The sequence below is a fragment of the Cannabis sativa genome, chromosome 9 (assembly GCF_029168945.1).
Source record: "Cannabis sativa cultivar Pink pepper isolate KNU-18-1 chromosome 9, ASM2916894v1, whole genome shotgun sequence".
Lineage (NCBI taxonomy): Eukaryota > Viridiplantae > Streptophyta > Magnoliopsida > Rosales > Cannabaceae > Cannabis > Cannabis sativa.
In genome coordinates, this window is record NC_083609.1 from 57,603,431 (window position 1) to 57,614,887 (window position 11,457).

The following is an 11,457-nucleotide window of genomic DNA, read 5'->3' on the forward strand; positions in this document are numbered from 1 at the left end:
CGTAGGTACGTAGTACGTAACGTGTTATGAAAAAATGACTATAAAGATGAATACATATTTCATCATTTCATATTTTGTGTTGAGAGGAGAATTATTAATTATAGACTTGATCAAGATGAGCACCAACAAAGGGCAAGATCAATCATACCCAATGAACGGTGGAGATGGAACTTTCAGCTACACCAAAAACTCCTACATACAAGTTTTCCTCAATCATTTGTTTTTTCTTTCTTTTTTTCTCATACATATATATATAACAACTCTATAATTTTGTTTTTCTCTTATCGTTTGAGTCTAAAAAATTGTTTTATTATCTTGTTTATTTTATTAGGAAGCTGCTGTAAATGCTGCCAAAACTACTATCCATGAAGCAATTGAAGATAAGCTTGACATTAAGGAATTGTTCTTTTCTAATAAATCAACAAACAATGGTGCCATATTTCGCATGGCTGATTTGGGATGTTCAGTTGGACCAAACACATTTTCTTCTATGGGAGAAATACTTGAAGTTGTTAAACACAAATACTTGAAGTTCTCTACTTCTCCCAAAACTACACTAGAATTTCAAGTATTCTTTAACGATCATGTCACCAATGATTTCAACACCCTTTTCGCTTCTCTTCCCGTCGATAAGCCCTACTTTGCAGTTGGGGTTCCAGGGTCATTTCATGGCCGCCTGTTCCCCAACTCGTCTCTCCACCTTGTCCATTCTTCATATGCACTCTTGTGGCTCTCTCAGCTTCCGAAAGAGTTGGTTGATGAGAGCTCTACAGCATTTAATCGCGGGAGAATTCACTACTTAAATGCCTCAAATGATGTTTTCAAGGCTTATGGAGCTCAATTTGCGAAGGACATGGCTACGTTCTTGGATGCTAGAGCGAAAGAGCTTGTGGTTGGAGGTTTAATGGTGTTGACCATGCCTTTTGCCCCGAATGGTGTTACTTTTTCTCGAGTACTTATGTGTGTTGTATTTCATCTTCTTGGATCTTCCCTCATGGATATGGCAAAAGAGGTAAGTCACTTATTTTTGTCTATTGTATGTCGAAAAGCGAATGTTTGTTTTCTCAACGAAAAGGAATATTACTCACGAAAATGCAACAAAAATGAGTCAGATATGATAATACGATTAAAAATTCAGAAGTTTAAATTTTTCTTAAATGAATTTGGGCTCCTATATAACCTAATTATTAAACATTATTAGACTCCCTTAACTTGAAAATAACACAATATTAACCTATGACTAAATACATTTGTATTCATTATGTTCATTACATGTAAAATGCATTAAATTAGTTAAATAGGTCATAATAATTAACATGATAAACTTGTCATAGACATATGTTAATAAATTGATAAGTCAACTATATTTAATTCTACGATATAGATAGAGTTATTTTTATTATTTTTGTCTTGGGATTTTGATTAGTATATATTAGTGTGTTTTAGATTTTTTTTATTATTTATTGTTAATATTTAATTTAATATTTTTGTAATAAAAAACTCAAAAATGATACAAGCAGAGATGAATTAATTTAATGATTTTTGCACAAGTATTTGTGATGATTAATCATGATTTATTAGTTCGTACAAAGATAATATTTGAACCGATGACCTTAGATATTATGGCATCTACCTCAATCAAGTAAACTATAAATATTTGTTGCTTATAATACACTTAAATTTTACTTAAATAAAAGCCTAATAATTTTTTTTATTTTTTTATTTTGGACCCCCAAAAAGTGTGGGCCCTAGGCCTAGCCCGCCTATAGGGCCGGCCTTGCGTATACTACCATAACTTATGTTTTAATTTGCTAAAATTTAATTTGTTAATGTTTTATAGTGTAATTTATTATTTCTAAACAATAGGGAAAAAATGTTAATTGAGATTAAAAAAAAACTAAAATTGTCTTTGATTTGTTACTGCAGGGGCTTGTCAATGAAGATCAAGTAAATTCTTTCAACATACCAGTGTACCTTGTGTCACAAAATGAGATGAAAGAATTGATAGAAGTAAATGGGTGTTTTAGCATTGAGAAAATGGAGCTAACAAAGTCTATGTTTGATCAATCTCAAATAATTTCTACACAGACAACTACTATGCATCTAAGAGCAGCAGTGGAGGTTCTATTGACCAAACATTTTGGTAGTGAGATTATTGATGAACTCTTTGATAGATTTCATAAGAAAATTGAAGACATTTCAGATCAACTTCAACATATTCACAAGGAGGGGGGATTTCAAATCATTCTTGTGCTAAAACGGAAGTAGTACTAAAATATATTGTATGTTATGTAGAGAAGTGTTGTCGTTAATTTCTTATTTCAATCTTTTATAGTTAATATCTGCGCTAAAATTTATGTTTAATTTTTTATTTATTTTTTGATAAAGATATTCATTCACTATAATAAATTTGGGTTGTAGGGGAGATAAATGTTGTCTCTAATAATACTGGGTCTTCAAAAAAAAAAAAAAATTGCACTGGCGTAAGTTTTTCTTTAAGGGAAATTTGATTTTCTATACTTAGAAAATCAAAAAATTTGATTCCTAACCCAATAATTTAAACCCTAAAAAAATTATACCTTTTTTTTTCAAAACCCCAAAAATACCCCCAAACTCTCACAGCATCTCTCTTTCTCTCTCTATCTCGGCCGGTCCCAAGAATCCCACACCCCAGGTCCGATGGTCGGACCATGGGGTCCGATGGGGTCCGATGGGGTCCGACCAATCGGACCCATCGGACCCCATGGTCCGACCATCGGACTGGTTTTTTTTTTTTTTCCTTCTTCATTCGATTTGAGAGAGACTTAGAGAGAGGGGGTCCGATGGTCGGACCATGGGTCCGATGGGTCCGATTGGTCGGACCCCATCGGACCCATGGTCCGACCATCGGACCTGGGGGCTTTTTTTCCTTTTTTTTTTTTTTTTGGCTTTCGATGACCGGCGGTGAAGAGGGGGCCTGGGATTCATGGGCTTCGACCGCCGGTGATGGGGGGCTTGGGATTCGTGGTCGACGGGGTGAGGGTGGTTCGGGTTGGGGTTGACGTGGGTGAGGGTGCGTGGTTCGGGTGAGGGTGGGCGGTTGGGGTGAGATAGAGGGAGAGAGAGATGATGCAGAGAGAGAAAATATTGTGAGGGGGGGTATTTTTGGAGTTTTAAAAAAAAAGGTATAGTTTCTTTAGGTTTTAAATTTTTGGTTTAGGGAAAATTTTTTTTGATTTTCTAAGTATAGAAAATCAAATTTCCCTTCTTTAATTATATAATCCAAATTCCAATGTAATCAATATATAATTGTAGGCAGCCGATTTTGTGCCCATATGTGCAAAATACGGATTACAATCCGTTGTACGGCAGGTAGGTCCCACCGTACTTTTAAATGTTTTTTAATTTTTTAAATTTTGGTGGTAACCGGTTGTTGTAGGTGTGGTTACCGGTTGGGAATTTATTTTTTTAATTAAAAAATAGTTAGGTACGAAAAAGGTACACAATAGTACTGTGTGTGTTAGTTAGAGTACAAAAAGGTATAGCAGTCTTCACTGTTCCTGGCAGTTGATGGTACGAAAACACTGTAGGCAGTGGGTCCATGTTGTCGGATTGAGGCTATTTTGGTATTTTCCTTCATTCATAGAATCATATGTATTTGTGGGATGGTAATTAAGTACATTATATCGAGTACCGTGTACATTACTTGTTTCTGCGTGATGTTTAGTAAAATTAGTGTACATAATATCACGTACCGAGTACAAAATTTCACGTACTGAGTACGTTCATTTACGTTTCGTAGTATATTATTTAGAAAATTTTGTTTTAAGTGATGAAATTATTTGTTGTTATACATTGAGTTTTTAGTTAGTGTAATTTTTTAATTGTAAATATTTCATATATTAAAAATTACCACAAAAATATATTTTTTCACCTTATAAGATTGAGTTTTTTTTCCTAGGCATAATTTAGTTATTCGTCAATTAAAATTTTGAGATTTGGTGAAGATGAGAAAATTACCTTAAACACGCCAAACATAACAAGAAGTATATAAATGTAGAATTTTTGAAGCAATAAGTAGAGTCATAAACGTTAAAACAACAATGGCTAAAAGTAGCTAGTTATAAGAATGACCATAGTAAGACTCTTGTGTGGAGGAAGGCGATTCTGGGAAATACGCGTTGGAGTGGTCATTGAATGAGTCAGATGTTGGTTGATTGTTTGGAGGTTGTTACCCCTGAGATCCAGTGTTATGTTGACGATTTGGGTACCGTCGATAATCATGGTCTGATGAACGACAAATGCGACAATGTCTTGAGTTTCTTGGGATCTGCTCCCCGTTTGGTCCTTCCCTTGTATTTCCCGTACCCTTTGTTCTCACAACTTCGGGGTCTTTAATAATGTTGGGGTTGCTACGATATCTTCCAGGTTGTGGCGTCTCTCCTTCCGGATTGGAATTCAAGTCAAATTCTTCCTTCAACATTAGAGTTAGCCGTTCAAGCTCTTCCTTTGCACGGTTGTACGAATCCTCTGATTTTGTTGCATAGAAAGTGAAGTTATAAGTCAGTGAACTGAGAGATCCAAACCTAGCCATCTTGTAAATGTGTTGTTGTGGTTGTGCTGGCGGGTAAAAATGTAGGTGGAGATTTGTCTTTGCGGATTTGCTCCATCGCTTCATGAGAAGAGAATTAGGTATTCTTCTCATGTTTAATCTTTTCATTGTAGCCCATAAATGTCTACAAGCGTACCCCTGACTTTCATAGAGCAAGAAACTACAGTGTAGTGCTCGTCGGCCTTCACAGTAATGAACTCGGTATTGGACGTCCGGATGCTGAAACTTTCCAATGGTGAATATCTGCCACTCTCCTTCTTGCTCCTGACTTATGACAAAATAATTATTCTCTAAATCAAGCTACTCAGCAACCTTGTGGTACATAGTTCTTGTGTAGAATTCAGCACATTGGTTGTAGTAAGTGGTCAAGCATGTAGGATTAGGTGGGTGAGGTCGAGTGCATCTGCTTTTGAAGTCATTTGCAGTCTCGTTGTGTCTGAGCTTTGAGACTGTCATATCTATGGTTGTTACAAATTCACGCAAGCAATAATTCTTCTCTAAAAAAATTTTAGAGCGGAGTTGATGGATTCGCAACGTTGTGTGGTTCTCATTCCTGCAACGAATGAACCCTTTAAATAAGTTTTTGCCCATTTTTGGCTTGACTCGAATGTTGTTTGACACCATTCATTATCTGTTAGTTGTTGGGTTTGGATGACGTCTAACCATCTTGCTTCAAATTCTTCCTCCTCGTAGTAGTTGTACATGAGATCCTTAAATGTTTTTAAGAAGATCAGATCTTTAACCTTTTTCGAAGCATTTGTATTGAGATGCCAAGCGCAGAGACGGTGTGTAACATCGGGCATGTGTTCAACGATAACCTGTTTCATGGCTGCATCTTGGTCAGTAACTACAACATTTGGCTTCTTATCTCCATGGCATTCTAGAAATTTTTGAAGTAGCCAAGAATATGATGGAAGCTTCTCGTGGAAGAGGAGAGCAAAGCCGAAGATGCATGTGTTGAAATGATGGTTGACGCCAATGAGAACAGTGAGGGGCATATTGTACTCATTTGTCATGTAGGTTGTATCAAATCCTAGTACATCCCCAAAAGCCACATAGTCCACGCGTGAGTTTCCATCTGCCCAGAATAAGTTAGCCAAGCGATTCTCGTCGTCAACCTGATAGACAACGAAGAAATTAGGATCCTTCTCTGCGAGACAATCAAGAAATCCCAGAGCCCCTTCTGAGTCTGTCTCTATCTTCTCTTCTCACTTTGCACCAGCAACCCTGTTGTACACATCTCGAAGTTGACATGGCATTTTCTCGTAACCTCCACTTTGCAAAGCAACATGAGACATTATGTTGGCAGTTTTAATTCCTACGGAGTTCATCGACCTAACTTGGGCAAGCAACCCATCAGACACAACTCTATATGATCTCAAAAATTGTACCTCACTCGATGAAGCCAGCTCGTGATTGTGTATTGTGCTGAACTCTTTGCATTGCCAAGTGTTACACGGTTGTGTGAGTAAAATACGCAATGCTGCCTGACATCCGGTTCTAGTGACATCATGAGGTCTTTTTTTTCTTGGTGTGTCCGGTGATGCGATTTTTTTCGAACCCTCAGAACGACAAACCCACCTCCGCATTACAATGACCCCATGAGAACGTCGTACATCGTCTTTCCTTGTGCCAAAACCCATCCGTTTCGCGTACATTTCGTAGAATGCTTCCCATTTTTCTAGTTTGTCGAGACTCTTGCCTAGCACATCCTGTATTTCAATCTCATTCACTAGTTTTGTGATGTTTAGCTCTGCTGTGGTGGTTTCCCATTCATAAGTGTGTTCGTCATTCATGTTGGCTTGTTATTGATTTATAAGAATTGTAGATGAGGAGTAAGGGAAAGAGGGTGCTGAGGGGATTGAAATTAGATTTTGTGAGTTTAAAGGGCTGAGATAATAAGGTTGTGTGGAGTTGGTGATCACATTTGGTGATCACATTTAAAGCTGTTGGGCTGATATTAATGGGCCTCTACAATATTACAATCTGAATTCAACTCCTCTCGTACGTCAGAACAGTATAATAATACAAGTTGTTTTAATTTCATTCCACATGTAATTGTAAAATAAGGTTATTTGACGAAAAATTTAAAGGGGTGATATTATTGAGTTGAAAGGGTTGGTTGTGGCATTTAAATAGATTGGCCTTATGTTAATGGGCATTCACCTAAGTTTTTCAATGAGTTGAATCATTTTCGTACGTCCGAAATGAAACATTGTACTTTTTTTGTTTTTGAAAAAAAATATGTTAAGAAAAGAAGGAAATTTTAATAAATGGGTAGTTGTTCCCATTTAAATCCATTGGGCTTATATTAATGGGCCTATACCAACATCTTTTAATGAATTCAACCATTCCTGTACTTTACAAAGATAACGCAGTACTATTATGAAAACCCCCTGCGTGTACACGTGTATTAAATTAGGAATTCATAGTTTTTATCACCCATTTTTTTGACACATCAGATGTGGCCAATGGAGTACAGCTAAGTCAAAAACGTACTATAACTTATACTTGGGACATTATATAACACACTTGGGATGTGTTGCAATCCATCAGCAATTTTATTTAGCAAAATAACTTGTAATTTAGTTATTCATATCATTACAATATAATCAAATATGAGTTCTGGTCCTCACTGGGTTGTTTTCAATGGCCCGAACGAAGGTATTTATAGTAGCTACGAAGATGCTACGAAGAAAAACCCTAATTCAGATTCCACAATCAAAATATGTCGATATGATTCTTTCATAGAAGCCTTTTCTGCTGCATGTCTACATGGACAGACGGGACTATGCTTCACTGGGCAACAAGTTAGAGAACTTTGTTGTGTTAATGATTTCCCATGCATGTGGGATTCAGATGATGATGAAGATGAGGAAGCAATACTTAATTGTGTTCGCTCATTGTTTGATGAGGGTGAGAGCTCTGGTGTTAAAAAATCACCCAAAGAAGAGAAGGTCAAAGATTTCAGTGAGAAAGGCAAGGAGCCAAATGGAGATGACATTGAAGGGGGAGAGAAAGGAGGAATGGATCCTTCTCCCAAAAACAGTAACTGATGTACTCTGTTGGTTTCCATTTTATGTATTTGTTCATGGTTTTATGTATTGTACGTGTTTGAGGTGAAATTTAGAATTTGGTTTATTTTTAAGTAGTAAAGTCACTTTCCTTTTTAATTAATTTGTGAAGCAAAACTTAAGTAAATAATTTCGACATAACAACTAAGTTGAAAATGAAAATAGACTCGTTATATTAAAGTACTATAATAACATTTACATTGACCTAATAGTAAATTCAAAATAGAGCAAAGTTGTTAAATATCAATAAATGGCATAACAAAAAGTTGTCCAACAGCCATATGATATGAGTACTAAAATAATACAATATATATATATAATACCACTAAATGAAACTCAACGGATGTTCAATCAAGTTGTATAACTTGAGGGATCTTCCGTTGACTTGGAGGGATAAGGTCTCGGTACGGGGACTTGGGTTGCGAAGGACTTCCCCTTGGATTGTTTGATGGTTCTTCCTTTGGATAGACTAGCTAATGGGGTATGGAGACCTCGGTGTAGTCAAGAATGTCGTCCATGATATTTTCTAATTTTTCTCTTGAGGTGTTGGCATATTGCAATGCTTGGGCGGAATGGTACAGGTGCTCCGCCAGTTTAAATGACTCATGCTTAGCTTCTGCTGCTCTAACATGTGCCTTCCTTATGAGTTTTTTGTGCTCGTGCAGAACACCCTCGAGCCTAGCACAGTTGACACATCCTGAGATTGAAGCTGAACGGAGTCTAGGACTCCTTGAAGGTGTACCTACGGATCGTTTTGAAGAATATGGATGAGGTGGGGACTTTTCAGGACTTGAGTCGAAAGGGTTGAATTTTGGGTAAGGGTCCATGTTTAGTAGGTAATTATAATACGGGGTTACAATAAATGGGTTGTTGTAAAATCCAAACCTTTAGTTATATAGTGGTTGGGTGGGTTGATGTACACGTAATGAAAATCATGTACACTTAATAATAATTGTTTTTTAATTCGACCATTTTATAGTTAAACAATGTGTGTAATGGAAATAAATTCAATTATTAATATGTCATTTATCAAAGAAATATGATGTGACATATATAATTAAAACAACTCGAAGTACGTTATTTTAATAACATAATATTTTGCATATTAAAAATAAAAATTAATGCATATAAAATTATGATGTGAGGGAGGAGATAGAATGGGGTAAGTATAAATTATGAGAGGACAACAAGTCACTTTACAATTCACCCAATTAATTACAAAATTTGAAAATATTCGATGTGGTGAGAAGATCTACTTTTTTGTGGTACATACAAAATGTATTATTTACTATTTACAACCTATTCACCAAACATTCACAATGGCTGTTAAATAAATGTGTCCACATAGTTTAGTTAATCCTTTTTCAGACTATGTGTAAATTTAAAATAAAATCTCACAATATCTGGGGGTCATCATGTAGTAAAGTTGATTTGACCTCTGTAAAAACGCTGACGTACTTTACTGAAAATTTACTTAATTAATAAATTGTGTTTAATAATACCATTTTTATTTTGTTCGAGAGTCTGGCGCACCGTTGTGTCAAATATGATAACACTCATTCCACGGTGGCCTTGTCGACTCGGGAGGTTGAGGTTCGATAGGATGGCATATTTGGGTGGCCGTATTGGAAGTAGTTCCGTCCACCCTACTCCACCCATCTGAAACCTTCGTCAACATTTCCTGAATATACATGTACCACATACATAAAAATTTTAAGAAACAATTTGTAATAATATACTATTAAAATAAATAGACGTAAAGAGTTGAGTTATTACCGAAATTTGTTATGAGATGATTGATTGAATTGCTGAAATTCCCTTGATGCACTTACAACACATGGTTGTAGAGCATACCAATCTTTCTGTTTACACATCTTCACTTCGGTGCAACAACAATACATAATTTATTTTTTTATACATTATCCTTATACATACGTCTACAGATAGTGAGTGAGTTCTCTAGGAAAGAAAACAATACTAAATTGAGATGTGAAGGAGTAAGGAGAGGTAGAGGGGTATATATAGTACTTGTGGATGTGATTGTTGAGTGTAGTCTTGTCAAAAATTAAAAAATAATAATTAATATAACCCTAGGTACGGCTAAAAAAGGGGTGGTATAACCCCAAGATAAATTTGATTTTTTCAATCCCTTGAAAAACGTAATTTCAACAAACCCAACCCCCTATTAAATTTTTCTTGGAAGACGTAATTCGAACCAACGAAATGCTCGGTTTTGTTCTAGTTTGGTTGACTGTGGTTAGAAAAATTATGTATTTAAATAAGGTAAATGTTGTTCCCATTGTTCCCATCCGTTAACAACAGCAATGGCCACATAAACTTCTCACATGTAGCAACAAATATCCTAATATTATCTCCAAATAAACATGTGTGGCCAAATGAATAAGAAATTAAATTAGGATGTTTACTAATAATGAAAACTCAATATTTTTTTTTAATCCGATTTTAATATTTCATTAAAATATTATTCGTTGGAATAAATATTGCAATAATTTTTGTAAGATTACATTAACGTATTAATCGTTGGAATCAAGATTATAATAATTTTTTGAATACTATACAAATATAGATATTTAATAAAAAACAGTTTAATGTTATGAATACAATAGTAGTTTGAGACGAAAAGTGACTCTGGTAATAAATTTAGGAGAATAGTGACTCCGGTACGCTTCATGATGAACTGAGTACATACTCAGCCCAAACAACCTAAATTCATAGTGCGACTTCTGCCATAGTGCATCGCCATCACCGAATTAACCCTAGGTCGAACTGGATTCAGTGAGTTCGTTAGGAGAGTAGTGACTCCGGTACCCCACAGCTAACTTGACTACATACTGTGTGTCACCGGGCCCGTAAACACCGCAAGTCACAGTGTGAGTAGTACGAATGGTTGAGTGTCACTCCGTACAACCGTAGGTCGAACAAGATTCGGTGAGTTCGTTGGGAGAGTAGTGAGTCCGGTACCCCAAAGCTAACTTGACTACATACTGTGTGTCACCGGGCCCGTAAACACCGCAAGTCACAGTGTGAGTAGTACGAATGGTTGAGTGTCACTCCGTACAACCGTAGGTCGAACAAGATTCGATGAGTTCGTTGGGAGAATAGTGACTCCGGTACCCCAAAGCTAACTTGACTACATTTGGTGTGTCACCGGGCCCGTAAACACCGCAAGTCACAATGTGAGTAGTACGAATGGTTGAGTGTCACTCCGTACAACCGTAGATCGAACAAGATTCGATGAGTTCGTTGGGAGAGTAGTGAGTCCGGTACCCCAAAGCTAACATCCACTACATACTGTGTGTCACCGGGCCCGTAAACATCGCAAGTCACAATGTGAGTAGTACGAATGGTTGAGTGTCACTCCGTACAACCGTAGGTCGAACAAGATTCGGTGAGTTCGTTGGGAGAGTAGTGACTACTCCGGTACCCCAAAGCTAACTTGACTACATACTGTGTGTCACTGGGCCCGTAAACACCGCAAGTCACAGTGTGAGTAGTACGAATGGTTGAGTGTCACTCCGTACAACCGTAGGTCGAACAAGATTCGGTGAGTTCGTTGGGAGAGTAGTGACTCCGGTACCCCAAAGCTAACTTGACTACATACTGTGTGTCACCGGGCCCGTAAACACCGCAAGTCACATTATGTTTGAATAATTTGGGGACTAGCACAATAATGCATTTGTCAGTTTAGGGACAAAAATTCTAAATAGCTTATTTGTATTTATATGATAAGAGCATAATTTGGGGAGAAAAATCTTAAATAGCTTACTTCTA

At 36.6% G+C, this 11,457-nt stretch overlaps 2 protein-coding genes across 2 annotated transcripts; one reads left to right on the plus strand and one right to left on the minus strand.

The window, feature by feature from the left end:
* The first annotated feature begins 67 nt into the window (after positions 1-67).
* LOC115721822 (loganic acid O-methyltransferase-like) lies at positions 68-2,458 on the plus strand. Its single transcript, XM_030650902.2, has 3 exons — positions 68-202; positions 332-1,012; positions 1,927-2,458. The coding sequence occupies exons 1-3, from the start codon at positions 116-118 to the stop codon at positions 2,266-2,268; spliced, it is 1,110 nt and encodes a 369-aa protein (XP_030506762.2). The 5' UTR covers positions 68-115; the 3' UTR covers positions 2,269-2,458.
* A 1,752-nt stretch (positions 2,459-4,210) lies between these two features.
* Positions 4,211-6,387, minus strand: LOC115723954 (protein FAR1-RELATED SEQUENCE 5-like). The gene is made up of 4 exons (XM_061105048.1): positions 5,811-6,387; positions 5,255-5,741; positions 4,904-5,144; positions 4,211-4,855 (listed from the first exon to the last, which is right to left on the minus strand). Exons 1-4 carry the CDS (start codon positions 6,385-6,387, stop codon positions 4,211-4,213), a joined length of 1,950 nt encoding a protein of 649 aa, XP_060961031.1.
* Positions 6,388-11,457: the final 5,070 nt, after the last annotated feature.

Bases quoted from the DNA above. Each gene is read 5' to 3' on its own strand.
- LOC115721822 (XM_030650902.2), top strand. From the start codon at position 116: ATGAGCACCAACAAAGGGCAAGATCAATCATACCCAATGAACGGTGGA. The intron at 203-331 runs GTTTTCCTCAAT...TTATTTTATTAG, and splicing joins CCAAAAACTCCTACATACAA to GAAGCTGCTGTAAATGCTGC. The intron at 1,013-1,926 runs GTAAGTCACTTA...TTGTTACTGCAG, and splicing joins TCATGGATATGGCAAAAGAG to GGGCTTGTCAATGAAGATCA.
- LOC115723954 (XM_061105048.1), bottom strand. From the start codon at position 6,387: ATGAATGACGAACACACTTATGAATGGGAAACCACCACAGCAGAGCTA. The intron at 5,742-5,810 runs GTGCAAAGTGAG...ATTGTCTCGCAG, and splicing joins TGTGTACAACAGGGTTGCTG to AGAAGGATCCTAATTTCTTC. The intron at 4,856-4,903 runs GTTGCTGAGTAG...GTCATAAGTCAG, and splicing joins CAAGAACTATGTACCACAAG to GAGCAAGAAGGAGAGTGGCA.